At 49.7% G+C, this 26,105-nt stretch overlaps 3 protein-coding genes across 5 annotated transcripts in view; 2 read left to right on the top strand and 1 right to left on the bottom strand.

The window, feature by feature from the left end:
- FAM53B (family with sequence similarity 53 member B) overlaps nt 1–19,553 on the top strand; it is a 42,125-nt gene extending 22,572 nt beyond the window's left edge. The window contains exons 4-5 of the mRNA XM_012574681.5: nt 4,578–5,272; nt 19,078–19,553. Coding sequence (XP_012430135.5) covers nt 4,578–5,272; nt 19,078–19,398 — 1,016 coding nt within the window. The 3' untranslated portion in view covers nt 19,399–19,553. The remainder of the gene's footprint in view (nt 1–4,577; nt 5,273–19,077) is intronic.
- UROS (uroporphyrinogen III synthase) overlaps nt 1–26,105 on the top strand; it is a 623,177-nt gene that overhangs the window by 452,238 nt on the left and 144,834 nt on the right. The gene's annotated exons all lie outside the window — the stretch shown is intronic.
- The window catches only part of LHPP (phospholysine phosphohistidine inorganic pyrophosphate phosphatase), a 71,248-nt gene continuing 70,127 nt past the window's right edge, over nt 24,985–26,105 (bottom strand). For 2 of the 3 annotated variants that reach the window (XR_003961005.4, XM_030275548.4), the window contains one exon: nt 24,985–25,701. Coding sequence is in view for 2 of the 3 variants with exons in the window: in XM_030275548.4 (XP_030131408.4) it covers nt 25,690–25,701 (12 nt within the window). In the remaining variant the exon portion in view is untranslated. 3 annotated transcript variants of the gene reach the window in all.

The raw sequence follows: 26,105 nt of genomic DNA, 5'->3' as shown, positions 1-26,105 counted from the left end.
TTTTTTTCCTCCTCCTTTTTTTCCCTTTTCCTTCCTCAGCAGTCTCCGTGGCAGGTCCCCAGTGAAAATATCTGTGCTAGAAAAAGGTGGCATGTTAGAAAACTGTGGCATTAGGGTGGTGAGGGCCTGGCACAGGCTGCCCAGAGCAGCTGTGGATGCCCTATCCCTGGAAATATTCAAAATCAGGCTGGATGGGGCTTGGAGCAACCTTGGATAGTGGAAGGTGTCCCTGCCCATGTCTTTTGCTATCCAGCCAAAGACAGAAAAATTCCAATACAGGAAGGCAAAAGTAATAGAATCCCAGAATGGTCTGAATTGGAAGGGACATGAAAGGTAATCTCACTCCACCTCTGGCCATGGCAGGGACACCTTCCAGTGTCCCAGGCTGCTCCAAGCCCTGTCCAGCCAGGAGAAGCTCAGGAGGCGTGTGCTGACAGCCATGATCTCCTGCTTTCTGCGTAAGCAAGAAATGATCTCTGAGGGAAGCTGCAGGCAGGGTTTTATTGAGGCAGTGACAAGGTGCTTGCACACGCAGGATCCCAGTCCTGGCCCTGATTGTAAAAGGCAGGAGGAGGAGGAGAGGAGGAGGATGGCTTTGAGCCCACTGGGTTCCACTGCACCCATCCCCTGGGAAGTGCTCTTTTCAAAGCAGCCATCATTTCCATTTTCCCTTGGAGGGCTCTCAGAGTTTGTCCTCCTAGGGTGCTGCAGCAGAGCAGGGTGAGGGATGGGGCACTCAGGTCAGTTTGTCTGTCCTTTGGCACTCTCACGTCACTCCTCCATCACATCTGGCAGCTCCCTCGTTCCGAGCGTGCCAGGGCAGGGCTGCAGCCTTGGGCTCTCTGTTGCACAGCTCTTTCTTGGAAGTGACTTTTCACCATCCTTGAGTGACAGAGGAAAGCCAAGAAACCAGGAGGAAAGCCAGCTCATGGAATCATGAAGGTTGGAAAAGATCTCCAAGATCATCAAGTCCGACCTTGAGCCCCTTCATGGGGTGATGGCCCTTGAATGCATCCTGAAAGCACCTGCCAGGCTTGCGTGCCTCCTCTTTCTGAACCAGGGCTTTCTGGAACTTTGGGCTTTTTTTGGAAAGGCCATCAGTGTAGAGCATCTTGGTGCACATTCAAACACAGTCACCCTGCAGAGAGAAAAAGCTGCTGGGAGAATTGTGGTGAGGTGTGGCTGGAGCAGGCACACCTCTCCAGAGGATCCCTCTGAAGAGCTGGGCACGTTTCACGTCGAGTTTGGGGATTTCCCTCCCCCATGCAGGCTGTTGGCACAAAGAGCCCACAGCCCACAGGTGTGTTTAATCTCCAGAGTAGATTTTGGGGCTGTTGTTTTCATTTCCCGTTGAAGCACAGCTCTGCCCGTCATATTTTGATCTCATTTCTGCACTAGGAAAGCTCCCTGGTGCTGCCATCAGCTAATTACAGCCATTAAATGTGTTCCACACTTAGAAATTATCTCCTGAACATAAACAGGGGGCAGTGGAAAATGCAGGCTGCCTTTTCCCCCGTGCACAGGAATTGTGAGACCAAAATTCCACTTGAACAACACGGAAAAAACGGGAATTGGATGTGCACCTGTGCACAGACAAATGTTTGGGTTAGGTTCCAAACAGAATTTATCTGCCAAAAAGGATAAGAAAAATTGATTGAAACCTCTAATTGCTTTACAAGTTGCCATAATAAATTATGTATTAATGTAAATTATTTCATGGGAAAAGAACGTAGAGGAAACTTGAGCAGAAGGATCATGCATTATGTATAAAAAGGAACTGTAAAAATATTATAGCAGCACATTTGTGTCACTGTAGTTAAAGTTGTGTCAGCGTTTTGGTTTTACACCCTTCTCTGTGGTTATGAGTGGTCATTAAAATTTACACTGTGTCACCAGAGGAGCACAGCAGTCATTTAAAAAGCCCAGGGCCATCACTGAGCTGCAAAGTGCCTGCTGTGTCCGTGGGCTGCTCCTGCGAAATCTGGAGTTCAGCCTTTGGAAACCTGGCTGTGATGCTCTGAGGGTGGATCCTGTTCTCCGTGGGGCAGTGCAAAGCTCTCAAGGATGGGGGACAACGCCCATCTCCCCAGTTTTGGGGTGTGACTCCAGTCCACGAGCACCACGAGGGTTTGTTTGATGCGGCGAAGGTTTTGTGAGAGAACAGCTGGCTTTTGTTAAGGCTTTGGTGTTGATTTTTGCAGTTTTAAGTCAAAATCCAGAAGTAAGATGCTGTTTCACCCAGAGACACTAACAGCCAAAAAGGACCTGTTTAAGCAGGACCAGAGCCCCTCAGGCACTTTGAGCATGCTCTGGTTGTCCCTTTGTTCTCCAATAGGCAAAGGAGAGTTTTCCAGCCAGGCAGCTCACTTGCAGACCAAGGAGCTCTCGTGGTGGGTTTCATCCTGGAACAAATTGCTGCCTCAGGGTAAACCAGGCTGAGGTTTGTAGTTTAGGAAAATTAATACATGTTTAACTGCAGCAGAATTAATGGCTCCAGTGCAATTATTGTTATCAACGTGTGCAGGATGGGACTCTTAGTCTTTAAAAATTGAGCAGAAAGCCAACTGCTTTTCCTCAATAAGGCTTTCCAGAGTTCTTTAATTATACCCTTGGCCTTTAGACTACTCCATTTTCAATTTTTTTTTAGGGCAACCTGCTTCCTACTTGCACTGAAAACCCATTTTCTGAGATATCTGGTATTTTGGGACTGGTCAATGATGGCTGGGAACTCAGAGGGGCCAGGTTGTGCCAGCTCACATTGTGTGAGGGGAAAAGCAAATAACCCAAAGCTGGGGCTGGGGATAGTGGTGCTTTTACCATTTTCTGTGCCAGGTTTGGAAGATTTATAGCTGTTTGTGCTGAAGCAGGGGTGAAAGAGGAAGGTGTCCCGTATCCTCCTCACCAAGGCCTTTTGTACAGTCTCCGGCCAGAGGATCGTGGCAGCTTGCCATGAAAAATCAGCTTCTATTTCTGTTTCTTTTGTCTGCTGACCTGACCCAAGAAATCTCTCTGCTGGCAGCACAGTACAGAGGAAAAATAATAAAGATCTAAACATAGATGGAGTTGTCTAGAGCAGATTTCTCACTTTTCATTGTGTTTATTAAAATGAGGAGAGCAACAGTTGAAATGCCGTGCGGTTATTGCGGGCAGAGCCAGGCTGTTCGTGGCTGGAGCTGTTATGGCAGCAGCTGGAGAAGGGAGAAATGGGAAAATCGGCCAAAAGTGGTGCAAGGGGCCCCAAATCTGACCTCCTGACTTGAAACCTTAGTCAGAAGTGTTCTGCACCATTGCATCTTCCCTACTAGGCTGGTACCTGCAGCTGCGGGCTGGGCACGGGTTGTCATTCATCCTTCAGTTGCCTGAGTGGAAATACCCCAAAAAGCCCCCCAAAATATTGCTCAGTTTAGATACAATCATGTGAAACTTGGCACTGACGGTTCTCCAGCGTGGCTGGGCTCTGTTTGCAGCAGCCAACGACAAAAACAGGCACTGGGGAGAGGCTGTTGGCTGATGACTTTTTTCCACTGCAGCAGCTGGCGGGGTTGTCCTGCCATGGTTTTCCTGCTGAGCGTTGAAGGTGTATCTGCAGAGAGCCCCGTCCTTTGCAGGGCAGCCCAGCCCTGAGGGTGCTTTGCTTTTTCTTTTGCTGTCAGTGGGATGAGTGTGGGAATGAGATCACCCTCCTTAATCCTTTCTTCCACCTCAGCTATCCATGGGAAGCTGGGGAAGGGTCTAGAGCACAAGTTTGATAAAAACAGCAGAGGGAGATGAGGGGGCTCAGCCTGGAGAAGAAGAGGCTCAGGGGGCACCTTCTCACTCTGCACAACTCCCTGACAGGAGGGTGCAGCCAGGTGGGGATCTCCTTCCACGTAAAAAAGTAATAAAACAAGAGGAAACTGCCTGAAGTTGCACCAAGAGATGTTTGGATTGGATTTTAGTGAAAATTTCTTGATGGAAAGGGTTGTCCAGCCCCGACAGAGCTGCCCAGGGCAGTGGTGGAGTCCCCATCCGTGGAGGGATTTAAAAGCCATGTGGATGTGGCCCTTGGGGACATGGGTTAGTGGTGGCCTTGGCAGTGGTTGACGGTTGGATTCAATGATCCCAGAGGGCTTTTCCAACGATTCAGTGATTCTGTGATTCCGTGTTTTTTAAATTCAGCTGTAAATTCGGGCAATTGTCAGCTGTGGAGCCCGGGACAAACCGCACACATCTGAGACGTGATTTAGCACAGAGATAACCAACAGCCACAACATTTTACGCCATTGAATTCCCCTTAGCTAGTGCAACCTGGAATATTCAGAGGCGTGTTTTTATCTTCTTCTAGCAGTTTTGCTCCTGCTGAGACTGTCACTTTGTCTCTCTCTCCATCTACACCCCATGCAACCCACTCTGCTGGCAGTTCAGGAAACCATATTCCACGAGTTAATTAATTTGTACTGGAAAACGTCCCATATGCTACTCTTTTTGTTTATGGACGTAGAAAGCGAGTCGCAGAATTAATTAACGCTAATGCCTGTGCGTGTGTGTTGTTTTTTTTTTTTTTTTTTTTCCCCTTTCTTTTCTCCTTTCTGAACCAGAAAATGACAGATGGAGAGATCTCAGCAGGAAATGTCCACTCCAGCTCGAGCAGCCGGGCGCCAGCATCTGGGACTGCCTGTCGGACAAGGGCGAGGAGGGCTCGCGCTGGCCGAGGGACGCGGCCGGCACCTGCTCCGTCACCAACCTGATCAAGGACCTGAGCCTGAGTGACCCCCACGGCCACCCCTCCGCCCCTCCCAGCAAGCGCCAGTGCCGCTCTCTGTCCTTCTCAGATGAGATGTCGGGCTGCGGGACCTCCTGGAGGCCCCTGGGCTCCAAGGTGTGGACGCCGGTGGAGAAGAGGCGCTGCTACAGCGGCGGCAGCGTGCAGCGCTACTCCAACGGCTTCGCCACCATGCAGAGGAGCTCCAGCTTCAGCCTGCCCGCCCGCTCCAACGCGCTCTGCGGCGGGCAGCCCAGGAAATCGGCTCATGGAGGGCACGGGGGAGACAGGGTGGACATTCAGAGGTCCCTGTCCTGCTCGCACGACCGCTTCTCGTGCTCGGAGTCCGGCGCGCCCTCGGCCAGCAGCACGCCGGCCTCCACGCCGGAGCTGGGCCGCCGCGCCGCCGGCCTCTCCCGCAGCCGCTCCCAGCCCTGCGTGCTCAACGACAAAAAGGTGGGAATCAAGCGGAGGAGGCCGGAGGAGGTCCAGGAGGAGCGGCCCTCGCTTGACCTCGCCAAGATGACCCAGGTGAGAGGCGGCCCTGCAAGGGGCTCAGGTGTTCTCTGCTTTGCTCAAGAGCCTTCAGCGCCTTCCAGGGTGGCTGTGGGGCATGAGGAGTAATGTGGGGGTGATGGGGAAACACATCCTGCTGTCCAGGCAGAATAACCCCTTCCCTTCTAAATGGATTTCTTTGGCAAATTCACGTGTATCTCTTCAACGCTTTTTTTTGCGCGCCAAGTGCACCGTGTCGTCATTTCCTCCTGGCATGGGTTTTGAGGAGGAATATGTTAAACCCCACATTTTTGAGTTCAGGGGAAAGGAGCCTTGGGTCTGCCATGGTGAGATGAAGGCAGCACGCCAAGGCCCCCAGCCTTGGCTCTGTCAGGTGCCGAATTCTTACTGCTACAGGCTTTACTTGCTCTTAGGCTCTGTAATTTTCCACTCTAGAGATGTTATCACGTTTCATTTTCAGTTGCAAACACAGAGCACAACCTCCCTCTTCGATCTGCTGAGCAGAGCCAGGTAACAGACCTGCAGCACAAATCAGGGAGGATTTTGCTCCTTGGTCCTTTCCCTGCTACACCAGATGACTGGACATTAGCAAGAGACAGAGCAAGAGGCTGCATTGAAGGACAGTGTTTCCCTTCCACACTCATAAGATTTCCTGCAGTTTTATGATTTGACATCTCCCACATCAATAATTTGCACTCACAAAGTCAATGACACCATCAGCTCAATGTGGAATGGAGATAATGGGGGGTGTGAAGGCCTCAAGGTTCTTATTGTGGGAGCAGGGGTGCCCTGACCACTTCCCAGGGTGGGCTGTCACCTTCTGCTGGCCTTAAAAATTCCCCCATGGTTTCACTTCCATGTGATCACCTGCTGTGCTTCATCCCAGAGTCACCTGTGTTGGGAGTGTTTGCCTTAAAGGTTTTTTGTAGTGCTGGGGCCAGCAAAGCCTGTGTGATGCAAGGCATCCCCTTGTTGTCTGCAGGGAGAAATTCACCATATGGGTGAGATCCAACATTTTGTGTGCATTTTCACCTCACAAGAACATGATATTTTATGGTGTTCTGTGTTGAAGGAGTGCAGAGGGTGCTTGAAGGAGTGCAGTGGTATTGTTGGAGGAAGAGATCATATTTTCCTCCTCCAGAGGAGCTTGGCGGATAAAAAGGGTGAAGGAGTCACATATTTTGGTGAGATCAGGCAAAAACATGAGGATTGCTCTTGTCTTTTCATAAATCACAGCAACAACAGTGATTATTATGCCAAGCTTATTTTATTAGATAATAAGCTGGATCGACAGTGAAAACCACGTACATATGTTGTTATATTTTACTAGTCACAGGGTGGAATAGCACAATTTCCCCCTGATTCTCCCTGTACAAGCAGACAAGCATTATTCCACTTCCCTGGAAGTGTTCAAGGCCTCATTGGATGGGGTTTGGGACAACTCAGTCCAGTGTAAGGCATTCCTATTCATGACAGAGGGTGGAATGACATGGGCTTTAGGGACACTTTCAGTCCAGACCATTCCAGTTGTCTGGTATGATGGACAAGGAAGGAGGAGACTGTCCAGGCTCTGGCTGGACAGATCTTTGTTGCCCTCTGAGGATGTTCTGAGGCAGCTTCTCCATTGCATCAGTCCAATGTTTGTTGGCTGGTTTGAAAAAATGGGCTTGGCCTAGGAGATCCTGAGGGTCAGCAGGAGCATCTCTTTCCCTCCAGTGGATGCTGGGGCCAGGCACATGTTTATAATTTGGACGGCCGTGGCTTTGACATGGGTGGGTGACCCAGGGATGACAAAAAATCCAATCACTTGGATGTCAAAAAGCAGCTCAGTCCATGTTCCTGGAAAACCCTCAGCTTGAGGAATAGTTGTGTTTTCTCTGGCTGCTGTCCCCCACATCAAAACGTCTTCCAAAGTGAGAAAGCAGTGCCTGAACACTCAGCATTGCTCAGTGTTGGGGTAGTTCATCCTCTGGGGGAAGCGGTACCACAAGGAAAGGCTTGGAACCTCCACGCTGTGTGGCACAAGCTCTGTGGGAATGGGAAAGGGGTTGCCTGGTGCAGCATCTCTCCTGATGTAGGTGGGCACCCCCTCTCCCAGCCCCTCCTGTCCCTGGTCCAGGCTGGGTGGCCGGAGCCGCTGCTGAACTCCCGGCGTTGCTACAACCAACAACCAACAACAGCATCACTAAGGAACTCCCCAGTGGGATCCAGTCCAAGCAGCTCCCATGGATATTTTCCGGGCAGGAGAGCCAGCCAGGCTCAGGTGCCCGTGGCAGCGGGTGAATCCCCAGGGCAGGAATGTGCTGCTGGGTGTGGGGAGGCAGGGCTGGAGCAGAGTGGGAAGAGAGGGGTTGGACTCTATGGTCTTGAAGGTCTCTTCCAACCCTGTGATTCTGTGAAAGCAAAGCCGTGCAAGGGCCAGGGTTTCAGAGCTGAGGGCTTGTGGATAGCAGCACTGGCAGGCAGCTCTTGGCGTGGGAGGACTGGCACAGAGGGACGAGCAGGATGAGGCAAGTCACAGGAGCATTCTTGCCTTTGGTGGGGCACGGTCAGAGCCCTCCCCGGCATGGGAATGCCAGGAAAACCAACTAATTCCTCACAGGGAATAAATGTGCTTGAGAAAACCTTGCACATTTGGGTATCCCACAGGCTGCTTTTAATGCTTCCAACCCGGGATATGCAAAGTTGGGTGATTTCAGAGGAAGAGCTGAAATAATGGCAAGTGTCTTTGTGGCTGCACGTGTGCTCAGGTCTGGGTTTATATGGGGTAGAAACACCTTCAGCCAAAGTGTCCCCAGTTATCCACAAAGGATTCACTTTTCAGGTGGGGAAACTGAGACGTGGAGCTTTCCCTGAGTCCCTGGGTGCTGTTGTCAAAGTGGGAACTGAGCTTTGAGATGCTGGGTACTGGATCAGCATCTGGCTCTGGCAGCAGATTGGTTAATTTTTCACTTGTGCTGGTAACCATGTGTGTTTGTAGGCCTGGAACCTGGTACCATAATCAAAATAAAAATAATTTGACCTGAAAGAAATGTTTTCTTCATACCAGGAGGGATATTTAGGCCAGGCAGGAGGGGAGGGAGCTGCTCCTGGAAGCAATTACATGGCTACATAACTGGGCTAATTAAGAGAGAAATCTAAATGTTGAAGTTAAGCTGGCAGGAAAAATACTTAGGAAAATATTGCCTTTCATTCCTCAAAATCCTGGTTGTGTCTCTTCTGTCTGCAATTCCCATAGCCCAGCGAGGGAAGGTGAGCCGATGTCCCTCCCTTTATTATTTGCTCATATGGCACCAAACCAGACAGGCTTCAACTTTGGGCAGGAACCAAACCCTGCAGATGGTTGTCATTGAAATAGCAACAATTTTAAAAAGCCACAGGCACCACGACAATCTTTCTGCTCCTTTTAAATGCACATGAGCTCTTTGTCTTGTGCCTCTTTGCCTTCAAACTGGGAGTGATCAGGGGGGTCTCAGGTGAGTGGGTGACGATGAGGTGTCATTAAATTATCCCAAGTCTGGAGGCAGGTGAGGTGGGAAGAAGCTGGTTTCTATCTTCATGCCAATCAAGGAGAGTTTGGGTACCTGGCCTGGCATTTCTGACCTCCTTAACATGAGGACAGGAACCATCCTCTGATTTCAGTGTAGGGTTTGGGCTTGCTTTCCATCCTCAGCTGTTATTCCTTCTTTCCACATGAAGCACAAGCCCAAGGAGGACACATCCCACCCCCCTGATGCAGCAGTTGTTCTGGCAGAGTGGTAATGAATCTCCTCACAGCCTGCTCTCCTTCCCAGGGTCAGCGCTCTTGGCCTCACAGCCCCAGGGACTGTCTCTGTAGTGGCAGGCCAGGATCAGAAATGGTTGGAATCAGATTTTTCCATGAACTGGGAGGTTTTCCAAAGAGCTGGTTTTCCTTTTTCTGATGTGGGTGCACGTAAAATGAATGGGAAATGAGAAGTGTCACAAAGGTCACAGAAGGTTTCTTAGACCCCAGGAGTCCTCCCAGCTGGGCTGATTTTGGCAGGAATGAGTGGTTTTACCCTTTGCAAGTGACTCAGAGAAGAATTAGGTGAGAAGATGGATTTTCTAAAATAAAATCACACTCTGCCAGGGATGCTGTGTGGTGGAGAGATACCTGCTGGGTTTTCCTCCCCCGTGGTGTGGTGGATTCTTCTCCAGAGGAACTTGACATGTCCCACCTCCACATCTGCTGCTTTCTGACATCCTGGTGTGAACGTTTCCTGGGATCTCAGGCATTGTGTGCCGAAACATCTCGTGGCAGCACAAACATTGGGTTTGGTGGCTTGGCTGAGTCATTGACGGGAAGCTGAGCCATGGGCCAGCCCTGATGTTGGGTGTGCAGATTGCCTTCCTTCACACAGGCTCTGGGCAGCTGCAGGGGACACATGACACGTCCCTCACACCAGGGACTGCCACCCTCAGTGGGAATTTGCAATAATCCCCAGCTGTGGCCACGCAAGCCCTTGCTATCTCTTCCCCATTCTGCTTCCTGCTGTCTAAAATTTTGATGTGGTGGTCACTGAGAGATTTCAATTTGTGTTAGGATGGTTCCAAACACAGCTATCCTTTATACAGATGTGTTTTTTTAATGGATAATTTATTTATATATATATATATATATATATATGTAAATGTTTAAGGGCAGGTTAGATACAGTTTGGAGCAGCCTGGTCTAGTAGAAAGTGTCCCTGCCCAAGTCAGAGGTTGGAACATGATGGTCTTTGAAGTTCCTTCCAAATCAAACCATTCTATTTTTCTAATTTTTAATGTATATATGTATTTGTTCAAGCCAGCCATGTTCCCTGCAGCACAAACCCCAGACAGGAGTAGCCCTGGCTGGAAATGGAGGGTGGTGCTGTAGAGTTTGAAAATACAACTTTCCATGAAAAGAAAGGCACAGATATCTCAGTGGCATGTAAGGCTTTGCACTGCTGACAGGAATTGTCAGATGTGATGAGATACTGTAGGATCTGTGTATTGGTAGCCAGTCAAGGCTTGGAGGTGGCTCTCGTGCCCCATTTCTGATGGCTCTTCAAGGTTTTAGTCCCTTTGTGAGCCTTCAGAGAAGCTGCAGTTTGAGGAGCTACATCTCTCCTAACAAATGCTGTACTCCTGGTATTTTCCTCCTGAGTTTTCTCTATATCCATTTAATTTTCTACAAAGCTTGTACCCGTGAACACTGAGGATTCCCAGGTAGCTGTCAAGGTGTGAAGCTCTGTATTACAGAATGTCTTGCAGTAAATGAGACAGGGAGTAGCTACTTTAGAATAAATAAAGCAATTAAAATACAATATTGCTCTGCATCTCCATGGCTTATGGAGAGCATCCTGTGCTTCTGGGTTCATAACTTCTTCCCTGTGAGGGATGGGTGGATGAGAGGGTGCTGGCAGCAGTGGGCACAGTGAAGAGGTGGTGAGGGTGAAGCCCTGGGTGTGCCTGGTGAGGGTGAGTTACAGAGAGGACTTTGTGCCTGTCGTGGGAAGGGTCTGGGCACAAGGGGACCATTGACGTTGTTCCCTGGCTGCCTGGACAGACAGAGCCTTTCACAGGGTGACTTCACTGCCCTACGAGGAGCACGTGCCTCCAGAGGATGGAGTCATCTGCACCAGGGATCACAGGAGCATCCCCCTGAAATGAGGACGTGTGGTTCTTGTGGTTTTCAGAGTTAAAATCAGCTCCAGCCTGGGCTGGAGATCCAGAGGGTCTCCAGACACAGTGCAGTGTGTAATGCTCGTGATGGTTGGGAGCCTGGCTGCCCCTCTGCCTTGTTTTCCCTTCCAAATTTAGGAATGCTGGCAGTTTCCATGAGGATCCATGCACAAAGGAGTTTGTACACTCCCAGAGCTGAATTAAGCAGCCCACCAGTTTGAAATGTTTCAGGCTGGCCTTGGCACTGAGTGGGAAGAAATTTCAAGCTGCAGGGTGGGAGAAGGGACCTCTCCTCTCTGAGCACCCAAGTTTTTTCTTGAGGGGTAAAAATCCCTAATTTTCACATAAGAAGATTTTCTGTTTAAAATTTGGCACCTTTCAGGCTTGCTGGAGAGGGCAGGAGAGGTGGCAGTGATCTTGGTTGGCGTCAGCACCCACTTGAGCCGGTGACAAATATTTCCAAATGTAGTGATAGGCAAAAAACTGGAGGTTTTAAATTCCATACGTATCCCAGGAAATAGTTTGCTATTGATGTAACTTCTGAGAGAGATTCCAGCTTCCAAGCCCCAGTGTTTTTTAAATAAACAGGAATGAGAGTCTGCAAAGGTCAGTTTGTGGCTTGGTGGGAAAAAGCCTTTGGGTGAGGATCAAAAGAAACTGGTTTAAAGGTGGGAGGGACACCTTCCACTATCCCAGGTTGCTCCAAGCCTCATCCAGCCTGGCCTTGGACACTTCCAGGGATCCAGGGGCAGCCACAGCTGCTCTGGGACCTTCCTACTCACACAGGGAACAATTCTTTCCCAATATCCCATCTAACCCTGCATGCCCCCTTATCCTGTCACTCCTTTTCTAAAGCCCCTCGAGTGCAGCACCTTCAGGCACAGGAAAGGACTCTAAGGTCTCTCCCAGTTCCATCCCATTCCATCCCCTGCTCCTGCCTCCATCCTCCATCCCCTGCTCCCAGGTCCGTCCCACCACGAGGCCCAGGGATGCAGGGTTGGGTGCTTCACTCACAGGGCTGGGAACACAAACAAAGCTTGGCAGTGTCTGTCCCAAACGTGGACAAAATCCAATTGTATCCCGAGGATGCACATCTGATTTCACCACGTGCTGGTTAACCCTCCCATCCCCAGGCTTCTGTGCTCTGTGACTCCAAAAAACAGCTTTTGGAAAGCACAGGGATTCACCCTTGAAGGAGTCAGCATGCTCAAAAATGGCATTTTGGCTCAAAAAAGCCAAAAGGGGTTTTTCATGATGGTTTACAAAAGAAGCCCAGCACTCTAGGAGCTACTGGGTTCGATAAGAGCTACTGGGAGTTACTTGGAACCAGTTGCCTTGCAAAAATCCCCCAAAGCATTTCAGGAAGGCAAAGCATTTCAGGAAGTGGTGCTAAATAAATAACAAACAAACAAATAAATAAATAAATAAATCAGGGCCCTTCATTTTTCCTTTCCAGAGAAAGATGCTCAGGGTTAGCCCAAGGCTGAGGCTGTGACAGAAAAGTGAGGTGTATTTCAAGTCTGCATTGGATTTGCAGGAGGTCTTGGGTAGGTGGGGGCAGTGGGTGCACTCTGGATTTTTGGTCATCCACAATGTGATTTTATCTCTTTACTTGCTGGTATTCTCTTTCCAGTGCTGCTGAAACTGTGACATGAAGTTTGGTTTTAATTTTTATAAGGTCTTGCCTTATCATTTAACCCCTGAAGTGAGACCCACAGTGGCATAACAGAAGTGTTACTTCTGTGCTGAAAATTGTAAAGTATAGAAATGGAGTAGGGCTGAGAAAAAAGAATAATTCCATATTAGTGATGTTTCATCCTAACCTGGGAGAGTCAAATCACTGAATTTCCCCAAAGATGAGCCACTCCAAATCCTGGAGTTTTGGCAGCTCTGGGGACAAGTCAGGTTCAGGTTCACCCTTTTCCACTGAAATCCACAGCATTGCAAAACCATCAGTGGGAGAGCAGCCCTGCCACTGTCCCCACTGGACTTCTGGCAGTGCTGAGTGTGTTGGCATGAGGAGCCCTGTGGGTTTTTGGTTTCTTTTTAATTTTTGTTAAGGTTGGGATTGAAGTGTTAGAGATGGTACTTTGTGTTTAGGTTTAGATATTTCTTATTTTTTATTTGGAAGTTGTGAGTTTTATAGTATTTTATTAATAAGTTAAAAAAATGGTTAGCTATTTTTTATATAAGTTTTTTAAGGTTAAATTATTTAATTAATAAATGATACTGAAATTATTTTTAGTTTTAATTTAATAATTAATTATCTGAAGTTTGTAATGTGGATTTTTTATTTAATTATAAAATATTATTTAAACTTATGAAGAAGAAGGTAAAGAAGAAGGATTGGTTACTGTTTTTAAATTTTTATTTTAGTTTTATACATATTACTATATTTTAAAACTAAACTTTAAGTTTTCTATTTAGTGATATATACTTCTGTAACTATATATACTTCTATATACTTCTATAGTATACTATATAGTATACTATAGATACTTCTATGAACTTGTAATCTTAGTGTTCTTATTTTTGGAAGTTTTCTCTATGGTTTTAGGTCAAATGTAGTTTTTTCTTGGGGGTCAGAGTCTGCTAGTATAGAAAGTTTAAAATTCTCAGTATCTAGGACTCTAAGAGGTCCTGCAGTGTCCCAGGGGTCTGGATGCCAAGAGGATGCAGAGGAGGAGGCAGAGGTGAAAGGCTGGCAAAGGCAACCTGTAAATAAATAAATAAATATACAGTGATCCCTAATGACCTGTCTGAGCAAATGGATTTTTCCAGCTCTCAGCAAAGGGTTTGGTGTCTGTTAGGGAAAATATTTGTTTTTGGCAGGAAATGAGGGTTTCCTCCAATTATTATCATGACTAGGAGTGGGTTGGGAGGCTGTGCTGGGGCTGGGTCCCCACGTGTGGGATGCTGAGCTCAGGTGGGACAGTGGCATTCACTGCTCTCTGATTCCCTGCATTGCTGTATTTCCCTGGGATTCCTGGGATTTGTCTCTCCAGCTTTGCCCTGGGGCTCTGTAGCACCAGAGGGATTCCCACTTGTGGGTCACACAACAGCTTTTTCTTTTGCACTTGTGGAATCTCCCTGAACATCCTCACTGTCACTGAGGCAGTGACATACTCCAAAGAGAGAGCAGAACTGTGAGTAAACCCAAATTATCCCCACAGGCAGCATCAGTACTAATGACTTAAAGCCTCCTTCTTGCTTTTTTGGTTTTGTTTCTTTAATACTGTGGTCTGAAGTGACTTGGGAGGATAACAGACATTTCTGCTCGTGAAAGCTGATTTTCACACCGAACAGAATAAAAGCAAAATTATCTGCTAAATGCACCAAATAAGCACTGGTGCCTGTTGCAAAATGAGGATTGGGACTGAGTAAAGTTGTTCTTATTGAAGGAGGAGGGGAAAGCTGGGAAGGCAGACCCTGAAAACCAGGGAAGGGGTGTGGTACCCACCAGGAGCAGGGCTAGGATGCTGCTGCAGGCACATTCTGTAGCACCTTGGCCTGGTGGAGGCTGTGGGGCTGCCTGTGAACCACTCAATGCCTCCATAGATAAAATTTATAAAGAAAATAGAGTAGCAGATGAGTTTGAGCTCCCTGACATGGCAACACTGTGCCTAACCCAGCTCTGCTCTGCACCAGGTACATGGGCTCCTTTTGCTTTTCACACTCCCCATCACTGCCTGTGTTTTCCTTCCTCAGGTATTCCAGCATTTCTTTCCCAACACTTCATCCCTCAGAGCTCCTTCTGTGTCTCCCTCTTTTTGGGGAGGCCAAACTGCAGCAAGGGAGGTGCTGGTGAGGCTGGGGCATCACTGAGAATGTGCTTGTGCCAGGGCCTGGACCTGCTGGCAAAGCTGCTTTGTTATAAAAAGGAGAATTGAGGTGCTCCTTTGTTACAAAAAGGAGAATTATTGGAGCCTCAGGATTAAGCCATGCTTGCTGCAGCTCCCTCCCCGTGTCCCTTCCATCTCCACCCACCAGGAAACCAGCCTGGAGATGGAGTTGGAGAAGGTTCTGGGTGCCTCAAAGGCAGCGCAGAGCTTTGAACCTGAGTGATGTGTGTGTGTGTGCACAGCCCAAATCACAGCAGCTGCCGTAATGAAGTTCTGCAGAGCTTAAAAACCAACTCAAACCCATTTTCCAGTCTCATTTTCCAGTCTCAAGCACCTCTCCCTCCTCCTCAGCAGCACGGATGAGCGCTTTCCCTGGCACAAATGCCAGGCAGGATTTACTGTGATGAAACAACCAAAGCGTTTCTATATAACGATATAAAGATAACAACTTGAACTGGAGGTGTTTTACAGGAGATGTTTGCCTCGGGGAGTGGTTTCAAGCTGAGCCAGGCAGAGAATCCCCCAGTGGAGGTGACTTTGCTGGCTGGGGAGGGCTGGCAGAGGCTCATCATTCCCACATGGAGCTCGCTGCCCGCTTCCCCCTTCCTTGGCACCGGGTTATTTTCAGCTTTCTGAAGCAAGTGTAGCCCAGTGTGCTAACAGGAGGTGATGACAGCTTGGGAGGTAGGGCTGGTGCTGCTGACAGCTTGTGGCGTTACACCTTTCCTGGGAAAATTGCAGCAATCACCTGGCAGGGTGAGGGAAAAAAAAAAATAAAAGTGTTTGAGCAAAAGCCGTGATGCCCACAGGGATCACAGTCCTGCTGATGTTTGTTCTGCTAGAGCCACCACGTTTGCAGGGATGTGTTTTGGGGAAGAGCTCACAGCTGGGTGTTTCACCATGGGAAGAGTCAGAAGGAGGAATGTCACTGTGGGATTTCTCCAGCTTGCTGTCGGGGACACGTGCCTAAGGGGAGGGAAAACCTGAGGAAAAGGATGGATGTGAGGGGTCAGCAGCTCCCTGCAGCCTTCTCTGATGTAGCCTTGGTCCCCACACAGCGTGGAGCATCACCAGACCCTGTGGGCAGGAGAAGTAGCCTGAGCTTGGTCACCAGCATACAAAAAATACTTTAATCTAAGCTGCAAACCTGCAGCTTATTCCAAGTGACCAAGGATTTCTTATTTATGGATATTTTGAGATGATTTTTCAAGTACTTCCATTAGCAACACCTCATTTTCTCTCTGAGGGCTTTATGCAGCGTGCTGAATTAAGGCAGTTTTGGAAGGGTTGGGGGAAGAAAAGGCAGCACCTCAAATGGTCACAAACGGGTCCTTGTGCTCAGTAAATGTGGTTTTGGTGTAAGGTGCCTTACAGGTGCTCTCTGGGTGAAGTCAGGATGGCCAGAAACATCTCCCAAAAGCCATCTGTGTTGGATTCCCACAGTTTCCCTGAGACCAACAGGATCTGAGGTGCCTGATACCCCTTTTTGTCTGGCACTGGAGGCCAAGGTTGGGGAGAGGCTCGGAGGGGGGAACAAGCTCCACATTGTGCCACCAAACCTGCTCTTTTCTGACATCAGTAGAGGACTTGAACGCCCGGTTTCTCCAGCTCAGCACCTCAGCACGTGCAATAATTCACACAATAAATAAAACATGAGCAAAGAACTCTGGAAGGGCTGCAGACAGACACTGCATTGATGGTGGTGGCTGATCCACCACTGCTCCAAAGCCAGCCCGTGGAATGCTGGCGTGGTGATCACCATCCTGGGGGGACCCTCCTGAGCCCAGCTGCTGCAAGGTGAGCTGTGGGATTTTGTGGCAGCCAGTGCCTGTGAAAACTTGCTTTCTGAGCTGTCAAACCTGCCTCAGAGGGAGCGTCTCTGCCCAGCACCCTCTGCACGTGGCCTTGCTCCACCAGCAGCTGCCGCAGCACTGGGACCATCAGGAGGGGTTTCCATCCTCTTGCATTCCCTGGAATGACTCAAGGGTTGCAGCATGTGTGGATTGGAGCAGGGAAAAGGAACCTGTTGACTTGGTTCTCTTGCCACAGTCCCATAAGTTGCAAAATTTCCCTGAAAGTCAAGTAACTTCATGGCCATTCTCTGAGATGTGTCCGAGCTTGGAAACACTTTTCTTTTGGATGGGAAGAATGTGCTGTGGACTTGTTGAGTTACCCTCCAGTCTGCATCCTCCTTCATTCACCACCACAGGAATCACTCATCTCCTCTGAAGCACTGGAGAGCATCTCCCATCCTCTCAGGATGCTCTATCCCACCTGTAGCAGCCCAGCATGTCCACACCTGGGTACCAAACCCTGGGAAGTGCCTGATCCAGGAGATGAGCTCGATTAAGAAGGGAAAAATTAGCATTCCCATAAGTGCCAGAGTTTTGTTTGTAGAAGGGATTTGCACTTCTGAGAGGGCTGTTGACTTTCAGGGGACCTAGGTTTTTCAAGTGCCTAAATCACTGTTGGAAATATGCTTGCAAATTTTGTGAAGTGCTTAGAAAATATTTCTACTATGTCCTCAGGCCTTCTCCAGTGGTAATTATGAGTTGTCCATTAACCACAGTGTGCAGCTCTCTGCCTGAAGCTGTTGCATGCTCAGCACCCAGAAGGCAGAGGCACAGCTGGGATTAAAAAAGAATATGACCAGGATGACGTGAGGGCTGGGTGCAGTTGCATACTTGTAGAACAAATGCCCTTTTTTTCACACGGGCTTGGGGCTTGTGGGTTTTTGAAGGTTTCAGAGAGTGAAGGCCATGCAAAATGTTGCTTCCCCCAGCTTGGGCAGTGGCCAACTCCTCCTGGGGCAGCAGAAACCTCTGCTTAGATAGGGCAGCCTCTGCATTGACTCCTTTCACTGTGCATGGGGCAGTGCAGCACCCAAAGCCTCTGAGCAATGGTCCAACTCAGCACAAGGCCCTTTGATTTGTTAAGAACAATGGGTGTGATGCAGACCCCCTGCATCTCCCTTAGGGGCTCTGTAAATGGGTGATCTTCCTTCCTTTACAGCCTGGGGTAAGTTATTGTGGTGGAGTTTCTCCCAGCTCACCTGGATTTGAATGAAAAAACCCTCAAGCCAACGTGCCTTATTCCCAAGGAATGCCAGTGGGGATGTTTTGGAGCAAGGGTGAGTCTCAGGCTGTGTGTTTGGCCCTGAATTGGGCCAGCCAGAGCAGATCCAGGCAGCAGCCCTGTCACTCTGTGTCACCAGTGCTCTGTTGGGTGCTGAAGTTCTCCTGGCTCCCTCAGCCACCCCTGGTGCTCCAGACCCTTCCCTGGCTCCATTCCTTCCTCTGGACACTCTCCTGCCCCTCTTTCTTGTCATGAGGAACCCAAAACTGACCAGTGACAGGTGAACATCTCTAGCTAGTGAGGGGCTGCCTTCCTCCCAGGGATTTGTGGAATTCCCATTCAGGCCTATCCTATGGGATGTGTCCAGGCCAAATATCTGAGAAGTGAACACTCCATCACACACTGGCTTGATGAGAGGCTCCACAAGCTGCTGAGATCCTCCTCAGTCTCCCCCTGCTCAGAGCACACGGTCTGCCACTGGCATGGCCTCGTTATTTCCCTTGGCACTCAGTAATGAGGGTTTAGTTTGTTCTTTTAAAAACCATCCCGGGCTAAAGGCATTCCCTGGCAGGTGAGCACGCTCGTGGCCAGGCTGCATCCCTGGGAGGTTCTGCGTGCTCTGCTCCAGAGGGTTTGGAATGCCTGCACGCTCCTTGTCATTCTCAGGGTTTGAAACTGTTTAGAAGACATGACAGTACATAAACTAAATGAAGTTTCTGGCCAAGGTAACTCGGGGAACAGACAACTGTGCTTGCCTGGTCTAGTGAGGGGAACAGCCATGAGCCATCACAGACGAGAGTTTAGCAGGACACAAGCTCCAGCTGCTTAAAGAAAGTGCTGAAGTTTCTCTTGGCTAATAAGGGGAGTTGTTGGAAATGTTGATTCATTTTTGGTGAGCTCTGTTCTGCCTTAGACATGGAAATGCACGATGCACGGGGTGGAGATGGTGATGGACCGATCCAGAGCAGGCTGGGGGTGGTTTTGATGTTTTTGCCTTTTGCAGGGGCAGCGAGGCCACAGGACCTGCCATGGATGGTGGGGTGGAGGGTTGCAGCCTCTGTCCATCTCCTGGGGACCTGCTGAGTGCTCCTGCTGCTCTGCTTGTGTTCTGTTGGGGTTCTGAGCTCATGTTTGGGGTCGGGAAGACTCCCAGCTCATCTGGTGTAATTCTACTCCAACTTCAGCATCCCACCGGCCTCTGCCTCAGCTGCCTCTCTCCCTTTGCCTCTGCAGAACCGCCAGACTTTCAACAGCCTCAGCTGCCTTAGCACCACGGCCGAGGACGGCTCCCAGCGGCTGGCGGGTCCCCAGGCGTGGCCCGCGGCCCCCGAGGTGATGCCGGGCAGGACCCCCGCCTGCACCCCGGTCCCAGAGCCAGCACAGGCCAGGCCCCATGACCCCCAGGCCAGCAGGGATGACCTGTCCTGCGAGGAGGAGGAGGAGGGCGCCGGGAAGGAGGAGGACAGGGCGGCCTGGCGGAGCGTCGCGCCGGGCACCGAGAGCCTCTTCCAGCTGGATGGAGAGATAGACATCGAGCAGATAGAAAACAACTGAGGAGGGAGCAGCTCTTCTCACCCTGGGGGCTGCCAGCAGAGCCAGGGAGGGCTCCTGGTTGCCAGCGAGTTTGTGGGATCCTGTCATTGCTCCCCTTCTGCCAGCTGGAGGGGATGAAGCAGCTTTGCCAAAATTTCATCAGGTATTTAGAGGAATTCGTGTGCATGCGTGTGTAAATCTTGAAATTCTTTGTAACTACTGTAGCCAGAGATCAGCCAGGCCGAGGGAAGTGCCTGTCCCACAGGGAAACCAGGCACGGGGATCGCCAAAAACTCAGAATCCACGAGTAAACGGCTTTTGCCAGGATAGGGGTGGAGCTGATGGAGCTGCCATGCTCCTGCAGGTCCCACCTGTGCTAGTTCAGAAAGGGCTGCACAAGGAGAAACCACCACTCCTGGGACTGGAGAAAGGGGGGAAAAGCAGAATACTGAGATTTGCAAACGAGCACTGGCTGGTGGCCGCCGGGGTGACCACGGTTCCTTTTCTCTGGCCGCATCCCATGTGGCCCCAGCACCCTCCTCGCTCCCCACGTCCCTGGCAGTGCCGTGAGGAGGAAATCACAAGTGAAGAGTTTTGCTTAAATTTAATAATGGCAAGAGCTGGATTTTTACTCCTTTATTTTTAGTTTTCCTTTTCCTGATGAGGAATTAAACAGATCCCTGGCCCGTGTGGGGCGGCACCCGCAGCAGCGCTTGCTGGGCGCTGAACGGGGATGCTCAAATGCCTTCCTTCCCTTCTTTTTACCTTCCCAGCCCCCCTCTCTCAACTCTTTTGGGGAAAAAACCCTACTCAGGCTCTGTGCCACCCTCACTTGGGTTCCCAACACCCTGTTTGGAGCAGGGCTGGGCTGTTTACCCATTTACCAGCAGCTGTGCCCGCTTTGCTACCCAGGGCACCGCTGCCACCCTCTTTTTTTGGCTTTACTGTGAAGGGCTGCCTGCCCAAGGCACGTTGTGGAGGGGTTACTTGACAAAGTCAGCTGACAAAAGGCTGAAAATCCAGGTAGCAGCACTGAAAGCTTTTCCTCTTCCTGTGCCTTTTTAAAGCACAGATAAAGTGGTGACCATTATGTTTGTACGATATGAATCCTCTTTGCTAAAAATAAGCTGTCCACTTGCTAACAGGTTTAGAAGGACACATATTTCTTTTTTCTCCCTCTGTTTTTATTTTTATTATTTTGTTTAAAGCTCTAGGAAAGCTGTACAAATGGCTTCCAGCATCTTCTGGATTCCTTCTGCTGGTTCCTTCAAGCTCAGGGGTCACTTCCTGAGCTTTGCAAACGTGAGAAAGGAAAAAAAAAACTCCATGATACCAAGAGCAGCTGAAGACAGGACATTTTTAAGGGGTTCAGCAGCACCACTGTCAGTGCCTTGAGGGTCCATAACTCGGAAAGGCTGAGAGCTGCTGGTACAGGTTTCATTCATCATTTCTGGTTATATTAGTGCACTTTTTCTGCAGTGGTTTGGGATGTGTGTGGCACCTCCCACCACAGTGGAACCCATTGGTTGTTACCCCTGTCCTGGCACTGCTGAGGTTTTGCTGGTGGCTGTGGCCATGTCCACTCCCTCCAGGCAAGCAGGACGAGCCCCAGATATTCAGGGAAGGGATGACAGGGATGTCTTTTCATTTTGGGGAACCCTCCAGCTCTTTTAAAGTGTCACTTTATGCATCACTTAGAAAAAAATACATCCTGGGTTATTTTTTATCCCTCTGTCTGTGCCCCTGCAGTGGCACCCTCACAGCAAAGTTCTTGGCTTTGAGTCTTCCTGATGCTCCATCCATCCCTCCCCACCACTGACACGCCCTGGTCTCGGGGCACACAGCTCCTGCTGGCCACAGGCACCTCCTCAGTGAGCAACAAAGGGCAAATTCACCCAAATCCACGTCCGGCTCGGGGTGGGCATCCCCAGGGCTGGAATTCCTAAGGGCTTCTGTTTTCTTTCCAAGGGCTGCTCCTGGTGCCATGCTGACCCCCAGAGTGGGGAGGTGGCCAACGGGCCACGGCCCGGCTGTCCTGGACGTAGCCGTAGCATTCAGTTTACATTCAGCACAACCCGTTTGCCTTACTAAAAATGCTTCTCCAATGAGTCATGGCCTTACACTGGGCACGTTGGCGTAGGCACAGACTACAGTTAGCAACAGTTTTGAGGCCACAGTGGTGTTCTGTTGGGAATTTCTCATTGGGTTTGTATGATTTCATGTACTTATTCTCAGTTTAAGAAAGCCTTACTTTTAAATTTTTTTTTTCTCTTTCTCTCTCTCTCTTGTAGAGGTAAAACATTTGTGGATTTATATATATATAAATATATATATAAATAATTAAAAATAATAAATATAATATAGTATGTGCCTCAGATTCAGGGGACATCCTGTTGATTGTAGAGTCAGAAGTGGCGTTGCTCCCCTGGTGTCAGGAGATCTGTCCCCTGCGCAGTGGAAGAGCAGGGCATCCCTTGAGGGTCTTGCTCTTGGTTTGTAAAGGACTTCACCTATTACACAGATGCTTTGGGAGCCCCCCAAATCCCCCGGCAGACCCCTGCCGGCTGCCAGAATGTGATACTAAAGTCATATGCAGACAAGGGATGTTATTCCTTGCTAGGTAGCTAAAATAGGTTCAGTATTGTGAAGAGACTCAGTGGCTTGTCCAAGGTGTGACCCAGTCTGGGCAGCAGCTGTTTTGGGATGACACCAAAGCTGTGGCAGCAGCAAAAAAAAGATTCTTCATCCTGAAAAAAATAGGATTTTAACACAGAAAGTCTTAGTAGGCACACGGGAGTTTGCTGTGTGTTTTGCAGATGTAGCTCTTTGAGCCTGTCCTATGAAAGAGTACATTTAAAAAAAAAAAGAAACCAACGAAAAGAAGCATTTGTAAAATAGATTGTAATTTTTCCACGTGCTAGCATAGCCTGTTTGGCCAATAAAATTGTGTTTCAAGTGCATTGTTCGAAGCTCCTGGCTGCCCAGGCAAACAGACTGACGTAGGATGTTCTAGGATTGTAGCAGTGCTTTGCAGCGTGTGTGAGTTCGGTGTTCAAGAAAGAAAAAGAAGAGGATGGCCAAATTAAAAACAAAACAAAACAAAGCAGAAAGATGGGAAGAAGAATAAAAACAAAGCCTTCTGAAGCTATGACCTGTAGTAGCCAAGTCTCGCTGGCAATTGCACAAGCGCCGCGGGCCGTGCGTGTCCCGGGAGGGGCTGCCCCAGGTGTCCCCTCCGCGAGGAGGCTGCTCCTGCCCCCTCCATGACTTGATTGCACTAGAGCAGCTCAATCTCAGGAAATTGCTTGTTACTTTTACTGTGTAAATAAAGCTTCCTGGTTCAATAACCCGTGTCTGGCCGCTCTGTGCCGTCCCCGGGCCGGGCACGGCTCTGGGTCCGGGGGCGTTGGGGACATCGCTGACCCTCGGGGTTGTGGCACTGGATGGGGTTTGATGGGGTTGGAGTTTGATGGAGACACTTCCTCTCCTCTCCTGGCTGTACCTCCTTGGTATCTCTAGAGGTGCTGGGAAGTCCCAAAAAATGGGTGGGGGTCAGGAAAGCCTTCAAGCAGGACCCTCCCTTGGGGTGTCTGTGTAGGAAGGGTGTCCCAGCCATGGGTTGCACAAGAAAATGGACATTTTATAATATTCACACAAACACAGACATGCTGCAGCCTCCCCGTGGTGGGGGGACATCTCCCAGGCCTCCTCCACTCCCAGTCTGTCATTTGGCTTTAACACAGCCAAAGACATAAACAACAAAATGCAAATTAAAGTGCCAAGTAGCACCTCCTCCTTTGTGTTTAAGGACAAATATAATATCCTGCCTCTTAAAATCTAAACTCAAATCTAAACTCAGAGCCCACAGCAGGCCAAGGGCACATAGGGGTGTTAAATAAGTTCTTGGGGAAACAAGGCAGTATCTCCCTGCAGCCTTTGCAACCCAAAAAGGAAAACGGCTGCACTTCCTCCAGCAGGCAGTGTAAAAAGTTTCATGACAGATGGCAGGATGTTTATCTGCCTAAACTTAATCAGATTGAAGTGATAGGCTTAGTATAATAGAACAAAAAAGGGAAGAATTAAGGGTTAAAAAAGAAATTCTCAGTGCTCCATCACAGCCTGAACGTTTGACCAGAGTTTACAGCATCCTTCCATGTGTGTGGATGCTGACAGTATCATACACTTTGGCTGAACCACTACCCAGAGGATAGAAGATGCAAAAACAGACCCAAAAAATTGCACTAAGGTCATTTTCTCAGCTGTAGTTTATTTTATTAGAACTTAATTCCCAGCCCCCTTTCCCCTGCTGTCTCCAAGGGGTGCTAAGCAGCTCCAGGGCCAGCTGGTAGCTCTGAAAAACAAGTGTTCCAAAACTCCAGAAACACAGAGCAACATTTTGGTGTCCTTCAGTCACTGGGGTCCACTTCAGCTGTTGGGACTGCTGGAAACAGCTTGAATTATCCTTCACCTCCTGCTTGCAGATGCAGAGAGCAGTGGCTGAATGTAGTGGCCAACAAATGCTGCCTGAGAGTATGGATATATATTAAATATGTGTAACACAAACATAATTACATGATTTCCATGGTCCCCTGGAGAACTGAAGCAGGTTAAAGCCTAAAGTCTTGCCCAAAGCCCAAGGGGGTAAAGAGCTGCTGGTATGTTGATTAAAAGGGGACTTTAGCCTCTAAAAGGTGACCCTTGCAAACACTGCCATGTGTCAAGTGAGGGTGGGAAGAGGACCTGCAGGAACAACCCCTAATCTTTTCATTTTTTGACCCATTTTGAGCCCCTTCCATGCTTTTGCCAGGTGCAGCATGGCCAGGTGTTACCACACATGCTGCAACAGCTGCACTGCAAAACTGACAGAGAAACCAAAATCCCTGGGGAAGGGCTGCAGTGCCTGGAGGCAGGGAGCAGCTCCTTTCAGAAATCCTTATTCTGATTAGCAGGAAAAAGGCAAATCTCATGCCTGTCCTGGCCCTGGATGTGTTGAGCACTCCTGGCAGCAGGTCAGGGCTCAGCTGGAGCTGAAACTCCAGCAGATTCTCAGCAGGCACATGGGGAGGTTCAGTGAGCCCAGAATCCTGGAATCCCACAATAGTTTGGGCTGAAGGGACCTTACAGCTCATCCTACTCCATCCCTGGCATGGGCAGGGACACCTTCCACTATCCCAGGCTGCTCCCAGCCCCGTCCTACCGGGCCTTGGGCACTTCCAGGAATGAAGCAGCCACAGCTTCTCTGGGCAAACTGTGCCAGGGTCTCCCCACCCTCACAGGGAGCAATTTCTTCCCAAAATCCAATCTAAACCTGTCCCTTTGAAGCTATTCCCCCTTGTTCTATCAATACATGCCCTTGTGAAAAGTCCATTTTCAGCTGGAGCTGTGTCTGACTTAGCCCCAACAGCTCAGGGACTGCACATCCAGGATTTTAATCAGGAAACCCACACCCCCTCCCACACAGGCTGCTCACAAGACCCCCTCGCAGAGAGAAGGCAAAGACCATCAGTCCCATGGCCTTTTCCAGCTTTTCCAGTTAGGGAAAAGCATTTCAGGTCCTGTAAACACCCCTGCCAGTGCTGATCCAACTGAACACGATGACAAAACAGGCCAGATCCAAAGGACAGGGTTTATTCCAGACAGGATGGTGCTGTTATTCCCTAATGTGTTACTGATTCCTGGGGCTGCTCCAGAAGGGCTGATCCTGGCAGAACCACAGTTCCTGCCTTGCCAAGGCATGTGGGGCTGTCCCCCTCCCCAGGGCCTTTGTGCCACCCGAGGCACACACAGGAGCTTGGTGGCCTCCATCAGCCCCCAGGGACATGCCCCATGCCACTCAGGCTCCCCAAAAGGCACAGGACATGGGGGTTAAACAGGTAAATCCATTCATGATGGGGTGCCTGGGTTCCCTGTTTCCCACCTCAGGCTGGGTCCCCAGTGTGAGCAAAGATAAAAAGGGGGAAAGCCCCCCAGCATCACCCAGAGGAGGCTGAGGCCCCTCACAGGCACCATTCAAGGACATTCAAGGCTTTCCAGAGGACAGCAGGTTTGGTGCTCCTTGGATGAGAGGTCAGTAGAACATTTTAGTACCATCAGGTGAAATATTTTGGAAGGTGGTGCCCACCACCCCGCACAAGGCTGGGCTGGGTTCATTCAGGTGCGATGGAGGTGGGAGAGGATGAAGTGGTTCCATGGAGGGGCTGCAGGTGGGGGTTCATCCCTGCTCCTGCTGGGATTTACAGCTCCTGGAGGATGATGTCCACAGCCTCAGCCAGGTTGTTCACGTAGGCATCAGGCTTCACCTCGGGGTGGTTTTCATCGGATGGCCTGGAAGGAGACAGAGGGGCAGAGCTGAGCAAGGGCAGGATCCCAAACAGGCCCCATGTCCCTGGTCATCCTGCTGCTCACAGAGCCCTGGCAGTGCCAGTGGAGCACCCCTGAGGTTCACAGAATTCACAGAATATTCCCAGAATGACCAGGTTGGAGGAGACCTTCAAGATCATCGAGTCCAACCCAGCCCCAGCACCTCAACCCAACCCTGGCACCCAGTGCCACATCCAGGCTTTGTTAAACACACCCAGGGATGGGGACTCCACCACCTCCCTGGGCAGCCATTCCAGAACTTTATCACAATTTCTGTAAAAAACTTTTTCCTGATATCCAACCTGTATTCCCCTTGAGGCTGTGTGCTCTGGTTCTGTCAGTTCCTGGAGACAGAGCCCAACCCCAGC

Source organism: Taeniopygia guttata, chromosome 6 (genome assembly GCF_048771995.1).
Source record: "Taeniopygia guttata chromosome 6, bTaeGut7.mat, whole genome shotgun sequence".
NCBI classification, from domain to species: Eukaryota; Metazoa; Chordata; class Aves; order Passeriformes; family Estrildidae; genus Taeniopygia; species Taeniopygia guttata.
This window is presented reverse-complemented; position numbering and strand designations above follow the sequence as displayed.